At 40.1% G+C, this 20,010-nt stretch overlaps 2 protein-coding genes across 3 annotated transcripts in view; one reads left to right on the forward strand and one right to left on the reverse strand.

Moving 5' to 3' along the window:
- PTER (phosphotriesterase related) overlaps nt 1-10,364 on the forward strand; it is a 73,738-nt gene extending 63,374 nt beyond the window's left edge. For both annotated transcript variants that reach the window (XM_043883891.1, XM_043883892.1), the window contains exons 4-5: nt 2,159-2,299; nt 9,518-10,364. In XM_043883891.1, coding sequence (XP_043739826.1) covers nt 2,159-2,299; nt 9,518-9,728 — 352 coding nt within the window. In that variant the 3' untranslated portion in view covers nt 9,729-10,364. The remainder of the gene's footprint in view (nt 1-2,158; nt 2,300-9,517) is intronic.
- On the reverse strand, nt 10,219-19,565 carry C1QL3 (complement C1q like 3). The gene is made up of 2 exons (XM_043883893.1): nt 18,970-19,565; nt 10,219-13,135 (listed from the first exon to the last, which is right to left on the reverse strand). Exons 1-2 carry the CDS (start codon nt 19,555-19,557, stop codon nt 12,956-12,958), a joined length of 768 nt encoding a protein of 255 aa, XP_043739828.1. The 5' UTR covers nt 19,558-19,565; the 3' UTR covers nt 10,219-12,955.
- Between the last annotated feature and the right edge of the window lie 445 nt (nt 19,566-20,010).

Consider the following 20,010-nt stretch of genomic DNA (forward strand, 5'->3'; position numbering starts at 1 on the left):
TTTTACGGTAGTTTGAGCATTCTTTGGCATTGCCTTTCTTTGGGATTGGAATGAAAACTGACCTTTTCCAGTTCTGTGGCCACTGCTGAGTTTTCCAAATTTGTTGGCATATTGAGTGCAGCACTTTCACAGCATCATCTTTTAGGATTTGAAATAGCTCAACTGGCATTCTGTCACATCCACTAGCTTTGTTCATAGTGATGCTTCCTAAGGCCCACTTGACTTCACATTCCAGGGTGTCTGGCTCTAGGTGAGTGAGCACACCTTCGTGGTTATCTGGGTCATAAAGATCTTTTTTGTATAGTTCTTCTGTGTATTCTTGCTACCTCTTCTTAATATCTTCTGCTTCTGTTAGGTCCATACCATTTTTGTCCTTTACTGAGCCCATCTTTGCATGAAATGTTCCTTTGGTATCTCTAATTTTCTTGAAGAGATCTCTAGTTTTTCCCATTGTATTGTTTTCCTCTGTTTCTTTGCATTGATCACTGAGGAAGGCATCCTTTTCTCTCCTTGCTATTCTTTGGAATTCTGCGTTCAGATGGGTATGTCTTTTCTTTGCTCCTTTGCCTTTAGCTTCTCTTCTTTTCTCAGCTATTTGTAAGACCTCCTCAGACAACCACTTTACCTTTTAGCATTTCTTTTTCTTGGGGATCGTCTTGATCACTGCCTCCTATACAATGTCATGAACTTCTGTCCATAGTTCTTCAGGCACTCTGTCTATCAGATCTAATCTCTTGAATCTGTTTGTCACTTCCACTGTATAATCATAAGGGATTTGATTTAGGTCATACCTGAATGGTCTAGTGGTTTTCCCTACTTTCTTCAATTGAAGTCTGAATTTGTCAATAAGGAGTTCATTATCTGAGCCACAGTCAGCTCCCGGTCTTGTTTTTGCTGACTGTATAGAGCTTCTCCATCTCTGGCCACAAAGAATATAATCAATCTGATTTCAGTATTGACCATCTGGTGATGTCCATGTGTAGAGTCTTCTCTTGTGTTGTTGGAAGAGGGTGTTTGCTATGACCAGTGCATTCTCTTGGCAAAACTCTATTAGCCTTTACCCTGCTTAATTTTGTACTTCAAGGCCAAATTTGCCTGTTATTCCAGGTAACTCTTGACTTCCTACTTTTGCATTCCAGGGGTTAACTTTATGTATCCTTTTTATCTGTTAGAGTTTAAATTTCTTGAGATAATCTACTCTTGTTCCAGACTTGACTCTTCTGTCTGAAGCCTGCACTTATCCTTTATTTTTCTCCTTTTCCGTTCATTTACATAGTCTTACAAAGAGTGATATTTTTGCTATGATCTCTACTAAAGTGAGAAGATACCCATAAAATTAGCATAAAATAATAAATTCTATTTAAAAAATAAACACACCAGAACATAAATATCTATAGGAGCATTGCCCTTTCAAAAAAAATTACACTGATATTCACATAGGCTTTGGGATTAATTTTAGAACCACTTTATGATCGATCGTCACAAACATCATGTGATGTTGCCTTACCTTGGCTTTATGTTTCATGCAGATCAGTATTACTCACCTAATTCTCCAGTCCTGGCCAAATTTCCTTTTTGATAGTTTCCATAGTTCACATCAGTCCCCTTTTCAAACGAATATAAAGCCTACCCTGAAGACAGTTCTGGAAGAGAATTACAAACATTGTTTTTGAGATGGCAGCATAATTAAAATTTCTATAGTTTTGAAGTCCTTGAGATGAGAAAACTCCCTTTTGGATGATAATGTTCCCTAATTTCTGGGCTTTCCTGGTGGCTCAGACAGTGGGAAAAAAACTGCCTGTAATGCAGGAGACCCAGATTCAATCCCTGGGTTGGGAAGACCCCTGGAGAAGGGAATGGCAACCCACTCCAGTATTCTTGCCTGGAGAATTTCATTGACAGAGGAGCCTGGTGGTCACATTCCATTGAGTTGCAAAGGGTTGGACACAACTGAGCAACTAGCACTTTTACTTCACTTTTCCTAATTTCTAGTAACAATTGAACTGAATATTTTATAGTCACATCCTAAAAGCCAACTCCAAAATTCTTTTACTTGATTTCAACTATATTCCAGTACATAGTGTGCTTAACACTTTAATCTGTATGTGTGGAAAACATGGTCTTGATAGTAACAATATGTATGTCTTCTTGTCTCTAGGACTATCCTTGATAAGAAGGAACTACTGGAGTTTGCTCAGCTTGGCTGTTACTTGGAATACGATCTCTTTGGTACTGAACTTTTTCATTATCAGTTCAACCCAGATATTGACATGCCCAATGATAATAAAAGAATTAAAAGGTAAATATGATGAAATCTCTCACAGCATTTCCTCTTACCATTTCTTCCTGATTTTCATATCTGGGTGGGAATTAGTAAAGATTCAGAAAACAATAAGCAGGCGGAACCAGAGACTTGCAAGGGAAAATATATCAATGCTGTTTCAGGAAGGCAAATCTCTATATATTATTTCAAGGAGAAAATGAGTCAATCTAAGTAGGCAAAAGCTTAGCAGAGCCTTAGAAGTTCAGTGCAGATGGGCAGCTGATAAGAAACACGGATAATACTCAATCTCTGCTCTGACAGTAAAAGAACAAAAGACATTTCCCTGTTTCCATTCCTAATGAAGTAAGCTGTTTCTTTCTGAGGTTGATCACACCAAAGTCCTAACCTTCTGCAATGAATTTTTAAAATGTTTATTAAAAATATTCACTAAAGGGGTAATTGCAACTGAAAGGCTATAACGTCAAACATTATATAAAATCCAACCTCTCAAAATTGTTCAATATTTGTGAGGGAAAACAAATAATTGTAGAAGTCATTCTCTGCACTCAAGTGGAAATTTTTGAGAATCAAGACTAGATGGTTACCTGGTTTGCCTTGGTTACCTGGTGATATGGAGAATGAATGCACCAAGTTAGGGAACCTGGGAGGTGATATAGATTTGGGATCCGCAGGATGACTTTAGTTTGGGAATATAGTGTTGCTACCCATGGGGCCATGGGAAAAGGGTATGAAGCTCAGGACAGACTTGGACATGCAGCTAGACATTGTTGGTTTGCATGTGACAATCAGTAGCGTGGGAATGAATGAGATCACTCCAAGAAGCAAACGAGGACAGAACCCTGGTGACCACCCACATTTAAGGGATGAACTCAGAAACAGTCCCTCAAGGACAGGTTGAGAAATCTTCAAAGCATTAAGAATATCAGGGAAATGCATTGTTATGGAAGTTGGTGGAGAAGGATACTTAAAGCAGAAGGACTTGAACCCTTGTTCTAAGTGGCAGATACCAAGAGAGATAAAGATGGAAAAGTATCCATTGGATTTCACCATCAGTAAGTTTTCATTTCACAGTCAGTAAGTGCAGCCTTGGCAGAAAAGGCTTGAGGAAAGACTAGAAAGTGAGGAAGAAGACAGAGAATATGGAGGCTACTCTTTCAAGAAACTTGGTAGTAAAGTGAAGGAGGGTTGCAGGACTAGAGCTAGAAGACAGACAGGGGACTTCCCTGCTTGTCCAGTGTCTAAAACCTGCATGCTGTCACTGCAGAGAGCCCAGTTCAATTCCTGGTCAGAGAACTAGATCCCACATGTTGCAACTCAGAATTTGCATGCCACAACTAAGACCCGGCACAGTCAAATAGATAAGTAAATAAATATGAAAAAAAAAGAAGACCAGACAGGGCCAAAGAAAGGTTTTGTTAGGAGACCAAGAGAATGAATCCAGGGACTTGGTGTTTATTCTATAGGGTTATTATAGAATTTATATGAAATAAAGCATGCACCTTTTAAGTGAGTATCTGGGGTATACTATGGAAATGATCAGTCAATGTTAACTTAAAAAAATCTGGACAGATAAGAGATATAGAGCAAGACTCCTGAGGAGACAAAGAGATGGAATTTGGGCAGCAAATAGCACTGGCTGATTCATGTTGATGTATGGCAGAAACCAACACAACATTGTAAAGCAATTATCCTTCAATTAAAAATAAACCAATTTTTTTTAAAAAGGAGGTATGCTATTTCCATAGAAATGAGAGGAGGCAAGGCAGGTAACGGAGTGAGTGCCGATCAATGTCTTGGTGAAAGGAACAGAACACTGACGACAGATGGTCCCACTTGATCTGAAAGTGCCTGTGAAAGAGACATGGTCATCTCCTGTGAAGGAAGGAATAGATTCAGGGCAGGACCTTGTATAGAAGGATGAAGGCTGGGAGTGGATGGAGAGTGACTGACAGAGATACTGACTCAGGACATGTTGTGTGGAAGACCCAGTGGAGGCCAGAGATCATTACTGCTTGACTGTCTATTAGCACCAAGCTGCATGATTTGGTGGTTATTTTCCTAAAAAAATGTTTTGTGTTTTGGTAGTAGGGCCAAAAAGGTTTTGTGAGTAGAAGTAATAGATGTAGACAGAGAGAAGGTTGGGATTCTGTCTGAAGAACACGCTTGATATCCAAAGGGGACAAGGGCAGGGTTGAGATGAGGGTCATGAGGTCCAAGCTAGAGGGAAGAAAGTATAGAGAGAGATGGAGAGATATCTATCAGTAACAGACAGGGGTAAACCCCTGGATGCTTTAATGAAGTGAGTGAATACAGAACATGGAAGAAGGTGAGCCAAAAACTAGAAAGATGCAACTCGTGGTCAGGGAGGAAAACAGAAGGTTGAGTAGAGAAGTAGTTCTCCATGATGACAAAAGCAGAATAGTGTTTTGAGTGTAGAAAACTCGTTGGAATAAGAGTAAGCCAAATTGGAGTAAAGAAGTGATGTCCAGAAAACGTGAGGCTTGAGCAGCACATGTACTACTGTGACCATATGTACACTGGGGTATGGGGAAGGTCTAACAGCTTTAGGGTCTTTCCCCTGGGCTGTTGATCTTTACATGCATGTCTTCTGCTGTCCCTTGAACTGACATACCTCCTTGATGAGCTCATTAATTAAAATACCTTCCAGTTTAATATCATTAGAGAAAGATAGTTGAGCAATGTCACGGTAGTTACAAAAATATGAGACACTCACTCTACATCTTTAAACTGCCTTGACTGCCCTGACTAGTATCACTAGGTCTCTTTTTTTTTTCCAACTACTCAAACCAATTCTTTGATTAACAGATTTATTGTTTGTTTGTTTTATAATTTAAATTTACTTGCCCATAAGTACCATTCAATATTGGCAAACTGTACTAGCTTGAACCATACTCAGAGGTGAATATTCTCTGGAATTTAAGATGAGCCTGTGTGGTAGATCTTTCTCATCTTTCATGATCTCAAAATCATGACTTCCTGATGAATGCCCTAAACACTATTTTACAATTCATCTTGGAAATAGGAAGCTTGCTCCCAGGGTTCGCTTCCTTTCTCTAAAGCCCCCTTGTGGCAGTGAGGTGTATCTTTTCTACCCCTATGCTTTGCATAAGGCTCCTAGACTTTCTGGAATGAAAGAGGGGATCCATAGAGGGATATCGATGGAGATATGAGCTTTCATTGTGCCAAATGTAAACATTCTAGATGTATGGAACTACATAAAAATTTTATGTATATATACACATCTGTGTTTGTATATATCTATGTGTCTGTATATGTATGTATCTTTAATCTTCTGTAAATTATAAGTCATACAGAGTGAAGTAAGTTAGAAAAACAAACATCATGTATTAACACATACATGTGAAATCTAGAAAAATGGTATAGATAATCTTATTTGTAAAGTAGAAATAGAGACATAGATCTAGACAACAAATGTATGAACACCAAGGGGGGAAGGGAGGATGGCATGAAGTGGGAGATCGGGATTGACGTACGTACATTACTATGCATAAAATAGATAAATAACGAGACCCTACTGTATAGCACATGGAATTCTACCCAATGCTCTGTGGTAACCTAAGTGGGAAGGAAGTCCAAAAAGAGGGGATGAATGTACAAGTATGGTTGATTTGCTTTGCTGTACAGTAGAAATTAATACATTGTAAAGCAATTATACTCCACCAAAAATTAATTTTAAAAAAGCCACGCATTAAGTCACTGGACTCCAGTACAGCTCATGGTGATTATTAAATGACCTTTTGGGTTGTGTGCGCCCTAGTTTATTCCCTTGTCCCCATCTCTTGGGTGCTTGGTTTTCAGCCCTCATCAGCAGTCCTTCTCCGAGCTTCAAGAATCGTAAAGCTTTGAAGTGAACAGAGAAGCATGCTTCTGCCTACCTCTGGTTTTCAGCACCAGAAATTCTGTGTCTAACACCTGTTTTCAATCTTCTGCTCCATTTCTCAAATCTTATTATATCTCTGCCTTTTCACACTTTGTAGTCTCTCTCTAATATTTGTTTGCAAAACACTAACTCATTTGTATTTCTATAATTACTGTGATTTTTTGTCTTCTCATCTGTAGTGGTTCCTTCCTTCTGGCAGCCTCTCTCTAACTACTGTTCTTCTACACAATGGCACAGCATGTGAGATGATCCCTTATTTTAGGAGCAACCAGGCAGCTTTCTTGATAGTCAAGATAAAATTATGTTTCTAGAACCAGAACATTCTCTTTCTCATGAGATAACTAGTCTTCAGTTTCTTGACTTACTGAGTTCTAACAGTTCCTATTTTCAAATGAGTATCTTTCCTTGCTACTGCGAAATTTAGTAACTTTGTGTTCCAGGATATGACTCAGGCCTCTTACAGGTATCTGTTTATCTATATGATATGCCTCTGTAAGTAATAAGATATCATTTTTTCACAGACAAGGAAAAGAGACAAAAATGTTGAGAAACGCTCAGAAAATACATGGGGGAAAGTATACCTTAAAATTTCCTGTAATGGGAAATTCCTTTTTAATTGTGGATCAGGGTTTGTCACCCTAAGTTTCAGCATTATGCATGCATCTGTGAAATATTTCTCTTCCTTCATAAATGATGATATTGCTGTCTTAGATAATTCCTTTAAAGAGAGGTTGTTCCAAAAGCAACTTTAGATCAGAACTTTTGGACATTATACAAATTTTAAAGACCAACAAACCAATGTCCTACCCCTATATGGGGGGAGGTGAGGGTATATGGAATACAGAGGTGGGGGATTAAGAGGTACAAATATTAGCTATAAAATAAGCTACAAGGATATATTGTACAATGAAGGGAATATAGTCAATATTTTATAGTAACTATACTCAGAGTATAACCTTTAAAACTTGTGAATCACTGTACTGTATACCTGTAACTTACATACCATTGTACATCAACTGTCCTTCAATAAAAAATAAAGAAGCAAATAATGATGGTGGCACAGATAACGCTCCCAAGTATTTTTAGGACACACTTGGGGTACATGTGGTATGACTGAAGATTTCTAGACGAAACACCCAGGTTGGCTCTTTTCTGGCATCCCTTTAAGTATAATTTATTTTAAAATGTATGTTCTCATATAGAATAGGTAACTAATGAGAACCTACAGTATCGCTCAGGGAACCGTACTGAAAGCTCTGTGGCGACCTAACTGGGAAGGAAATCCAAAAAAGAGGGGAGATATGTATACACGTGGCTGGTTCACTTTTCTGTACAACAGAAACTAACACAGCCTTATAAAGCTACTATACTCCAGTAAGAATTAATAAGAATAAAATAAAATGCACTTTCGCAGAAGGCAAAGCTTTGTGTTCAAGTGTGTTGTTGTGGCGACCCACATTTTGCTTACCGTTGTTGTTGTTTAGTTTTTAAGTCATGTCTGACTCTTTTGAGACCCAATGGACTCTAGCCTGCCAGGCTCCTGGCATGGAGCCATGGGATTTTCCAAGCAAGAATACTAAAGTGGGTTGCCATCTCCTTCTCCAGGGGATCTTCTGAGACCAGGGATCAAACCCCCATCTCCTGTACTAGCAGGCAGATTCTTTACCACTGAGCCACCAGGGAAACCCTTTGCTTACTGTAGTATTCATTAAATATGACTCATGCACTAGAATGCCAAGAAGTACTATTGAAGCAAAAAGGATACCTTTCAAATAATTAGCCCTTGGAGGAAAGTGCTGCCCATCTATCTAGATCCATTGGGGAATTTAGGGGCCAACAAGAAAATATAGAAAAGGTCAGAGAACAGCCAGGGTCTCCAAGCTGCATGTCCTGCCATCAGAGACCCATGGAAGTCACGGCAGACACTGCCCAGCGTCCAGACATCCACAGATGGTGGCTGTCACGAGGGGACTGACTCACACTACGGATTACAGCACTTAAAGCAAACAGGATTAGATGTTTAGACAATAGGCAGGAAGCCTTCTATAGTTCACTGACTATAAATTTAAAGGAACAGTCCATTATTTATAGCAATCTCATCGACATAGAAGGGAGACAGAGTAAATTTTTATTGGTCAATTTAATCCAATGCTCCCACACTACTACAGAGCAAAAATACCCATCAGCTTCAAAAGGACTAACACAGAGGGACTGAAACTGACCTTTTAAAAATGACGATTGATCTAAAATATGACACGAATGAACTATAGCTCCAAAACAGAAACAGACTCACAGACATCGAGAACAGACTGGCGGTTGCCAAGGGGAGGGGAGTTCGGGCAAGGGAGGACTGGGAGTTTGGGATTAGCAGATATGCAAGCTTTTAGAAACAGGATGGATAAACAACAAGGCCTGCTGTGTAACGCAGGGAACTATACTCAATATCCTGTGATAAACCATCATGGAAAAGAATGTGGAAAAGAATATATATGTATAACGGAGTCACTTTGCTATACAGCAGAAATGAACACAAATTGTAACACAAATTGTAAATCAACTCTACTTCAATAAAATTAATTTAGAAAAATGACAACCAAGGGATTTCCCTGGTCCAGGGGCTAAGACTCCGTGTTCCCAATGCAGGAGGCCCAGGTTTGATCCCTGGTCAGGAATCTAGATCCCCCATGCCACAACTAAAGATCCTACATGCTACAATTAAGACCCAGTGCAGCCAAATAAATAATAAATAAATATTTTTTAAAGATGTCTACTGCATCACATGCCCTTCATTTTAAAACCAACTAATTTTAGTTTCAGAACATTTTACTTGTAGGAAGATTCCTATCGTTATGCTATTTTAATCCCAAATAGTCATTGATTTTACTTGTTAGAAAACAAAAATAGGAGAGACAGGGAGACTGAGATCTGAATAATGGGTTCACTAAGTGAGGTATTTTAGAATGGAGAGCTGGATACAAATTCAGGATAAAGTTATTTAATGAAATGCTAAAGTGGCCATTTATTCAAACTAGCACATCTGATTAGAAGCTATCTTTAATGCAGGCTTGCCAGGCATCATCATAAATATCACAGGCTAGGAATTTCTGTGTGCATGGAATAAAGATCCTCTTCCTAGTATGACAGGATAATATCTTTGGCATCACCACACAATATTTATTAAGGGTGTCTTCACAATGGAAGATGGTATCTTTACAACACAATAGGTTTATGAGTAGGAAAAAGTTTAAAGCATTCTGAATGTCGTAAACGTGAAACCAGTGCCATATAATGAATTACCATTTTTTTCACAGGGTGAGACTTCTGGTGGATGAGGGCTACGAGGATCGAATTCTGATGGCACACGACATACATACAAAGAATCGGCTGACGAAATATGGAGGTCACGGCTATTCCCATATCCTCACCAACATTGTTCCTAAAATGTTGCTGAGGGGGATAACAGAGGGTGCACTTGATAAGATTCTGATCGAGAACCCCAAGCAATGGCTAACTTTCAAATAGGATGGTTGTTACGAATTCGCACCTTGAGTGTAAAGCTTGCCAGGGAACAGAGAGTGATTTCAAACCCACTGTGAGATATTAATCAGAGCCACAGAGGACTAATGACAGAATATTTCCTTTTTATGCGAAGTAGAAGACTTTTGCCTTCCCAGAAACTGGCTATTACATCTGTACCTTTAGGGAGTTGCAGAGCCTAATTAAGCCCTATTGTTTTTCCTTCACAAAATAAATACAAAAGTAGCCATTTCCAAATGATGATTTACAGTTTAGCTCCCCTGAGTGGAGTTTTGCTTCCTTTTGTTTTGTTTTCTTTAATCCATCAGCAGCACTCCTTGAGAAAATTTAAACTGTTTTTAGTTAAATTACCCCCTTCTGGAGCAATCTAATGTTTCTTGTAATATTGATGATTCTACTAATTATCCTGCTGTTCTTTAATTAATGCTTAATGAATAATATCCCACTTTAAAATAGCTTCTGCAGCAAAGGAAGCTAAATTTTGAGACATTTATTTTAAGGATACTGTAATACAATAACCAATTCACAACAGTAAAAATATTGTGGAAGGTTAATTATATCTGTTCACCTATCTTCATATACTTAAAATAAATCACTTTTGTTGCCTGTGCCTTTCTGGTATCCAGTTTTCCTATATTTTCTTGTGATTTGAAAAATTTATATAAGGGGATATGAACACACAGCATAGTATTCTATTATAAAAATTCAATCATAAAAGTCAAAATATATTACATAATATAGTTTAATGAATCATTACATTTATAACAAAGGCCACAATTTAATTAATTAATAATATAGAATGCAAAAAAAGAGAAATGTTTGCCTTATATATATATATTCCCTTTATTTTCTTTACCTTTCATTTGTCTTTCCTTGGGCCTGAACAGAAAATAATGCTTATTTATCTGAAGAAAAGGTCAGATCTATTAGAAATGACAGTCTGATTCTAGAGTCAAATTTTAAAAAGGTACCCAGACCTGATGTTTAGTGTAAATAAAACATTTTTTGAAACTCTTAGTTGATGTATACTGATGTTTATAAACTAATCTTTTGGTTGAATCCTTCACTATACTATTTGCTACCTAAAAAAGAAAAGTCTCCAGACCCTTACTGCTAATTCCTCTTCGATAAATACATATTGTTAAATGGAAATAAAATCTACTGCAACTCCTTTATGATTTATCTTACATATTAGAAAGGCCAAATAGAGTTAGTCATTAGTCTTGATAAAGTGGCTAAGTGTTGCTAATCATGTAAATCATGAGAGTTACTCAGACCAAGGCATTTAAACCAAGCAAACAGCACCTTCAGATGGGAACACCAGGTGTAACTCATTCGGAAAGTTGAGGTTCGTGAAATAAAAGATATTTCTGTGGATCAAGAATGATCAAGCTTTCTGTGTATTAGAACAGAAAGCACCCAAGAGGAAGGAGCCAGGAGAACAAACTAATTCCTTTAAATGAAAAAATGCAAATGCCCTTCACCAGTAAAAGAGACAGATTTTTCAGTCTCTGTTTTTGAAATCTAGTTGTCAAAGAGTCTTCAAAGGCAACTGAGAGTGGAACAGATTTTTCATTGTAATAGTGGAAGTAGTCTGATAGTTAGGATATATCAACATGCATTTCAAATCTTTTTCTTAGAATAAAGAGATGGCTTTTGGCAGTGTATTTTAAACAGAGAGGAAGGATTTGCACTACTCTCAAAATCTACCTTACTGTCAGCTTCAGGCCACCTGAGAAAAAAGAAAAAAATTGATCATTCAAATGCATATGATTCATAAACATTGCAAAGGACAGCTACTTCATCTCTGCAGTCCTAACAGTAACAGTCACAGAATGCAGTGAAAGTATTGATTGGCATATGGTAATAAAGAAGCCACAGGCTTAATTTACAGACGTGATTTCTGGGGCATTTTAACCTGATAAAATTTAATTTTCTGGATCACTCTTAGAAGTCATCTGAATGATTTTGCTACTCCATATATTTTTGTCTTCCAAAATATATTTCAATCCAAAATAAGTAATTTATGCATGTTTGTGTTTGTGCCTACATGTACATATTTTTTAATTAAATTTTTGGGTCTATACAGCCACTGTACCTATGGTCTGAAGCCATATATATTATATTTCATCTAACATATATATATATACATACACATATATATATGTAGCAGGTATTTGTATAAAATATATACACTTTGTTGTCACATTGGTTATATGTGAAATGGTTTGTTTTGAAATAACCTCAGGCCATGACCTGTTGTAACTATTTGAAGGCCTTATTTAGTGTCCCCTCGGTGAGGCATGCAGCAGTGCAAATTAAACCTATGTGCATTGGGTTATGAATAATCTTTTGTTTCAGAGAAGGCGAAAGCCTCTGTCTGATTTAACACCAAAGAATAAATTTCTCTGACTTGTCCAAGTAAACCTAAACACATTCTACTGACAAACCGGACACAGGGGATTTTTCTAAATACCATACATAATTACACGTTTACACACTTAGAGGGTAATCCTATGATACAAGTTCAATCTCTATTTTTAAGGACTATCACCCAAAAAGAAAAGAAGATTCCTAAGTTAAAGGAAATGTGGAAAATGACCATAGGCTTGGGAATTCCCTCAAATCCAGAAAATTCCAGGTTAAGGCTTGAAGTTGAATCATTCCCAGGTCTAAGCTAAAGTTAACAAGAATACAAGGCAAACGATTTCTTTGGGGACAAAGCAGCATTGTGTCAATGAGACCCTCTCCTGCAGGGTAAAAGTCATTCTTCCCCACACTGTAAATGGACCCCGAGTTTCATAATTAGCAGATAAACTCACAGGAACCAAAGCCGACATATGGATAAAAGCAGCGAGATCACAGTACACCAAAGTATCATATATATCGAAGAAATAATTCAGTGTCTTAGATTTTTCTATAAAAATTTGTGATCTATATATAGGACTTCATTCACACGGACACTAACAATAAGGAGTTATTTGCTTTGGCGGTAGTGGATCACACATCTGCTTATCTTGATTTTAATATATATTTTTTTTACATCATGTTCTGAGTACACAGATGTGAGTCAGGTAGCATTTGAATCCCCCACATCATATACACAGCTGAGGTGCCCCGCATCCGGCATCCCCCGGGGTCCTCGGTTCACTGACGTTAGCCACATGAATCCAAGGTCTGAACTCAGAGCAAGAAGCTTAGTTTTTGCACGATCAGTCAGCATAAATAATAAATCCAGAAAATGTGCTGTATTTGTTGTTGTTGCCTCCGTGGGCTTTCCCGCCATCTAACTTGATGTAGACTTCGTCCCCTGGCTCCAGGTGAAGAACCACGCTGTTACTCGCGTAGTCGTAATTCTGATCCGCGTCTTGGGCAATCGCGCTGGCGCGCACCTGTGTGAAACAGACAAGAATTAGAATCTGCAAAAGAGATCTTCTTTTCTTTGTCTTTTCTTTTCTTTCTATCTTTCCTTCTTTCTTTTTTTTTTTTTTTTTTGCCATTCACACAGCACCATAAATAGACTGGCCGTCAGGGCCCTGAATTTAGCACAGCCAAGTCCACCTTGGCCTCGGGGCTTTATGAGGATATCTTTGCAACGGTTTCAACTACGCTACTGGAAAATAGCGCTTTTCTGAGGGTCACGGTAGCAGTCTTTTTTTTAAAAAAACTATATGTGGTAAACAATGCATATCAATCTCTTTTCTTCCTAAATCAGGACTTTTCTAACTCCTTGTATCTCTATGCCCAATCACTTCCTGAAATGGCCATTGTTTTTTGCATTTTAATTTAAACCAAGCAGCAGTATTCTAACCAGTTGTCTATGAGTACAGAAGTTCAAACCAAACTTCAGTTGGTCCCTCTGATTATTAGAAAATTGAGATCCATGGTATGTACAGACTCAGAGAAATCTGACTCCTCTAACTCTACTATACAGAAAGAAAAAAAGAAGAAGAAATCTTTTTGATTTGGGGCTTTCAAAATCTAATTCAAGGAAAAGCCCCTGTACCCGAATCAAACATCTTTGGTTTAAAAGTTTTCATAGCTCTTACTTCTATTTGTGCCTTTTTATCACTTAGTTGTGTGCACTTAAAACTATTTAATTTTAATACATCTAAAACTTACAGAAGGAACAACATTTCTATGATTTGATGTCTCTAAAATTTCTAGAATTTTTGAATGCTCTCATGGAATACCCTTTTATATTTAGGTGATTCTAAATGTGTGGTTTGCTCTGAGGATGGAACTTTGCTTATAATCCACTCAGGTTGAGCCTGTGATCTCATTAGAGAGCTGACAGACACTTGCAAACAGTCCAGTTCCCCATCAGATCAAGTAATATGGACATTCTGTCACATTCTCAACTCCAATTAGGCTTCACATTCATTTAGTTGTATTTTGAGTCTACCTTAGAAAACATTTTTTTCAATAGGCAGACTTGTACTTGATTTATTTCAGTAAAACATCTACTTTGTGGCTTGTTTCTATTCCACTGTAATGATATTTCCCCAAATAACACAGTGAGTGATTTAGTGGTTTTGTAAACCTGTACTGTGTAATAATGCATGACTTGGGGTGCAATTTGTGGGATTTTATCACTTGGCAAAATGAGAGAAATGAGACATAAGTCAAGCATTTCCATTCCTTTCTTTCAAAATTTAAATGATAGGTTTTCAAATTAAATTTTCATGTGGTATGTTCTCACAGTAATGCTGAAATGTTAAAAAAGGAGAAGGCTCTTTGACACTGCTGAACTTGTAATTCGAGTAGTATTTTAAGCATTTCTTTCTGGATATCATATGGCAAAAGGAGAAAGGGGCTTAAAGATTTAGAATCATTTAACAGTGTGCTAATTGACACTAATATAATGAAAGCAATATATAATTATGCTGAGAAGCACTGATTCAAATGTATACACCAATTTAGTGAAGTGATCTATTTTGAACATTAATAAAAATACAACTTAATGTCATAATATTTCTTAGGAATTAATCCATTAAATTATAGGAGTTGGATGCTTTGATTCACTAATTTCATCTAGTCATTACTTTCCCAGGGGAAAATAATCTACAAGGAGGACAGCATTCTTAGGGACTTGATTTTTTTTTTTTAATGTGTAGATTTTTAATGAGTGAGAAAAATTAAAATACAAAATAATTGCTAGTCATATTAGTAATACGTGAGTTATCAATCTATAATAGGTTTCTCACCTAATAATCACCACACATTTTTATTTAGTGCTTTAGGTATTTAGTATGAAATTCTATGGGTATTGTGCTTTAACACTGTTTTCTACATGAGGGCATTTGAGAACTGGGATTATCAAAATCAGTTGATTTAGAGATAACAGTCTTAAACACATATATAATGCAATTTTTATTCTATTGCATTATGGGGTCTAACCACAAGCCCATATAAATGTTACCATTTTTATTCAGTAGGTGTTACCATGAAAATCTGCAAATGCATTAGGGTGATTCCACAGACTGGAAGGTTACCCTTACAGTTTTCACTTCCTTTGTTGGATAAAGCCAGTGTGATTGCTTTTTAATGAAAGTGATTCTCAAAGATTTTAACCTGTACTGTACCATAATACTCTCCCAATTAAATACGTGCCATATTCTAGTGTACTTTGCATGATTTTTGTATGCCTGCTCACCTGATCATACTATAAAGGTATAATAGAACTTGAAATTTCAAGCTCTAGTATCCAGCCCAGTAACTTCCAACAATTCTTCCTTTAAGCCATCAAATTATTGAGGAAAGTAATATATCTACCCTGAAGACTATTTTCAGGTTCCAAAATGTACACTGATTTCAGCATTTTCTCTGAAAGGTTGGTGCATTCTTTTCTTTGCCCCATATACCCATCTCTACCTAAATGCACTCTAATATCTTTTCATCTTATAAGTTAACTATTTAGATTCTGCTGATCTTAAGTGCATGTTTCACAGCCCCTAAAAAGATAATTAATTTGATATTTCATGAATCTTGCTAATAAATTAATACCAGCCCACAACTGTCCATTATTTCCAATATATCTCATATTTACTGGTGGCATGACTAATAAATTCTTAGAGTAAAAATGGATCTTTAATTATTTTATAGTTCTAATCTTAAGCCAGTTTTATTTTTTATTACAGTAGCTTTTTTTTTCTTTCTAGAAAATTAGAGTAGCTTATTATAGTGGTATTAAAGTGACTGGATTCAAATAGCTATATTTTTTATTCAGGTTTCCTGCTAAAAGTATACAAACTTAAAAAATTCCTGTCTCTGTTAAAGCTATTTGAGTCCAACTTTTGCCTTTAATATGCACTGTCATGGGCTTTTAACACATGGTGAGATTAAATTTAGGTTGATGGTTTCATGGGGAATATGAGAATCATGATCCTTTTAGTTCTCTGTTTGTGAGGATATGATAGGTTATGTTGCCTTAGCATTATCTTATTAGTGAGGGTTTATCATTAGAGACGATATTTATGGTAACATTTGCTAATTTAATTAATCGCTACTGATGCTCTCATAATTTCATTTTCATTGTACTTCTGTGGAATCATAAACAAAAGGTTAAGTGGTGCATCAGGTTAATTTACTGGCCCTTGATGCTTCCATCTGTGATTCTGCATTCAAACACAAAGCATAAATAAAATGGTTCTCATATAGTTACGGTCCAGAGGCATTCCTCTATCCTAGAGTGAACTGCTTTTTTAGTTTAATTTTTTGTGCTTCTCAAATCTACTTAATCCATAGAACATTACGCTGACACGGATCTCTTGAGTTTCTGTTTTATGAAAACAAATTAGGTCAGCTCAGAAGAGGGAACTGCTGTCTAAGAAGTGATCAGACAAGAGTAAAATTGAAAATCAAGGATCAACTCTTTCTTTAATGTTAATTAAAAAAAAGATTTTGTAAGATTTGTCATTTGTAATGCCTGCAGACCAGACTTTACAAAATAGTTCTACTCTGTAGATAGAATTTCTTAACACTAATATTGTAATAACCATTTTGCAAAACAGTCCTTGCTGAATTCGAAAATATATTCTTTGCTACGGTATTTGTTTTTCTGAATAACTTGTTGCTCACCTTTTATAGAAGCAGCAGCTTAATAATGCCAATGAAAAGCATTATACATTATCAGGTCAGCTGTTTTGCCCTTTTTTTTTTCCCTGATCCTCACAGAATGCATATCCTAGGATGATACAAAGAACCCTTCTACACTCCAAACAATGAAATAATTTTAAAAAACAAAATGCACATGGAACACATATATGGCATGGTTTTCCTGGAATCTAAATCTGGCCTCACAGTCAACATTTAAGCTAATTTAAATGTATTGCTCCCTGGCTTTTCATGCAATTGCAATTTCCAGAGACTTAAAGATGTGTGTTTTTATACTCTGGCTGAAACAACTTGAGTCTTTTTTTTTTAAATTTGAATTAATACCTCTAAAAACAATCTCTTCAGCCTGACAGTATTTGCTAGACTTAATCTTTGAGTCAGAAGGCAGCCAAATTGTAAATAAATGGGTGCCTCATCACTGCCTACTGAGGGGCTGTTCACAAATCATTTTGTTGGGGTGACACAGTAGCTCTATTTTGGTACAATGAGTCATGCCCTTTTTCGCCATTTACCTATAAGGAAGCCACTGCTCTGTGAATAATTTTTATTTATCTTAATATTATTTTCATGCATAATAACTATAACAAACAACCCTGTCAGTGCCTCCTGGTGGCCATTTTTCCTCTTTTTTGTTCTATCTGACCTTAGGGTCCCTTAAACCATTTACTTCTGAATTCCTTTACAAGTGAGGGATGATAGGAAAGAGAATGGACAGGATAACCTCTCTCTTATTTATTTAGAGCATTTGTGTTTCACTTTGGAAGAATTCTGACACTGTGAATTGGGTGTTTGGAATAAATTCTGCCTTAATGTAGCTGAACAGAAACCAGGGTTATAGCGAGGAAGGTCTCAATTCAAGGGACAAGCGACCTGAAGCCTGAGAATCCTTGTTACATCACAGCTGGCCCTCGCAGGGTCATGCGGAGCGGGGTGGAGGGGGACTCTGTGCCACCCGAGAAGCAAAGTTAAACCCAAGAACTCAGCCGAGACTGCAGGCTGCAAGGCCTCCCCCAGCGGCTGCTGATTTACCGTGTGCAGAGGGTCTGATTACACTTTGAGGTAGATACAAATATGATTTTCCTCCCCTGACTAAGAGATCAGACACACTTCGGTTTTGCAATGACCGCGAATTTCTCAAGGCAACGAGAAAGTGGCCCCAGCCTAACACCGCAGACCAGTGGCCCTTCGAGCAGCGCGCAACGGCTTGGCTCAGGGGAGCAAGTCGCCTAGCAGGGGGCTAACCTGAGGCTATTTCATAGTCCAGGCCAAGGCCACCGCTGCTTGTAAGGGAAAGGCTGGGGGAGAGACCCTCACGAAGGTGCCCTGGGGCTCCCTGGCAGGGAGGCTCATTGCCCCGGGGTAGGGTTTGGCCGCCAGATTCCCGACCACCCGCCTGTGCGTCCTCCGGCTCCAGCCAGTGGAGTTTGGGCTGTGTTTGGGAGCGTGTTTTATGGCACAAACCCAGGATTCTCAACTTTTCCTTTTGTTAGCAGCACTCATTGTCTCTCCCCCTTCTTCAGCTGAAATCTAAGCCAGAGTTTTTGCATCTCGAATTTGACTACTTGTGAGTTTATCCGGGCCTGGCGACCGCGGATCCCGTGGTCCTGTCTTGGCCCCGGGTGCGCCCTCCGCTCGGACTCACTCCTCCGCACCCCTTCTATTTTTCCCTTTGGGCCCAGGTCTTTCTCCCTCGCGTTTGTCACGCTGGCACGCCCACTTCTGGCTCCCCCAGCCCTCCCAATTCCTGGCAAAATCTGACAGTGACCCCACGCTGATGAGCATCCCACAGCCGGGGGGTCGCTTTCTCCTCCGGGACTGCCCGAGGTGCACGAACTGTCCCGGACCGAATCCTGCTTCCCGTTTCTTAGGGGCGCGCGCACCGAGCGCAGGTGCCCGGGCTCGGGAGCCACCCTCGCCAGGCCGCCGGGCGCTCTTCGGCGTACGACCCCCGCCTCCCCAGGGTGGGGACAGCGTCCCCCCTCTCTCGCAGCTCCCGGGAGCGGCAGCTGCCGCGCCCTTCCTCCGCGGGCTCCCACCCCCCATTTCCGGGGTCTCCTCCCTCTCGCCTGCACCTTCCCGCGCGCCCTCCCCGCCCTCCGCCTGCTCTCACCTGGTTGTTTTTGCAGAGATCAGCCCACATGCTGGTGCCATCCCCTCCTCGCATCAGGACGTGGTAGGTGAAGAAGTAGATACCCGGGATGGAGCAGGTGAACTTGCCCGTGGTGGGATCGTAGTGGTTCCCGAGGTTGGTGACCACGTCGTCGAACTTGAGCACCTCGTAGCCTTCATGCTGCCGCTTGAGGCCGGCGTAGAAGGCGATCTTGGGCACCGTGCTGTAGGTGGCGGCGCTGATGGCCCCGGCCGCGTTCAGGCCCGGCGCCCCCGGCGGGCCCGGCAGGCCTTGGCGGCCGGGCTCGCCCTTCTCGCCCGGGGGGCCCACGGGGCCCGGCGGCCCGGGCTCACCCGGGGGCCCCCGCGGGCCCGCCTTCCCCGGCCTGCCGGCCTCGCCTTTGGGGCCCTGGATGAAGGTGGGCAGGGACTGCATGAGGCCGCGGTCGGGCGTGGCGGCCGTGCTGGGCGCCTTGGTGCCCCCGTAGGGGTCGCAGACCATGCGGCAAGTGCCCAGCATCTCGTAGTGCGCCGACGTGCCGGCCGAGCTCACCAGCACCGGGATGAGGATCACCAGCAGCAGCACCATCACCACCCCCAGCGCCCCGGCTGCAATCAGGCGCCTCCTGCTGCCCACCAGCCGGCTCAGCGCGGGGCGATCCTCTTGTCTGCTTTTGGACAAAATTTTGAAGGTTGGGCGGGGACCTCCTCAGAGCCGAAAACAACCCCCTGCGAACCCCAAGTCCCCTGGGCGGGCGCGCGCCGGCCGCTCCTCGCGGGCTCTGGCTCTCCCCCCAGCTGAGGCTGCGGCTGGGGAGGGAGCTCGGACGCCAAGTGACTTGAGCTGAAGTCCCGAGCTGGGGGTGCGGGTGGGGGTGGGGGCAGGGGGAGGGGTGCGCAGGGCGCCCTCTCGCCTCCCGCGAGCCCCTCGCACCTGTGGCTGCCTGGGCGCCGGCGCGGCCGCCCTGAGCGCAGAGCAGCCACCGCCTCCCGCGCTCGCCCGGGCCGCTCACACTTTTATGCCGCCGCCTGCGATCGACTT

The sequence above is a fragment of the Cervus elaphus genome, chromosome 23 (genome assembly GCF_910594005.1).
Source record: "Cervus elaphus chromosome 23, mCerEla1.1, whole genome shotgun sequence".
In the NCBI taxonomy this organism is placed as follows: domain Eukaryota; kingdom Metazoa; phylum Chordata; class Mammalia; order Artiodactyla; family Cervidae; genus Cervus; species Cervus elaphus.

Excerpts from the sequence above, each read along its gene's own strand:
- C1QL3 (XM_043883893.1), bottom strand. The coding sequence starts at position 19,557 with ATGGTGCTGCTGCTGGTGATCCTCATCCCGGTGCTGGTGAGCTCGGCC. Across the intron at positions 13,136-18,969 it reads ATCTCTGCAAAAACAACCAG|GTGCGCGCCAGCGCGATTGC; the intron begins GTGAGAGCAGGC and ends TGTTTCACACAG.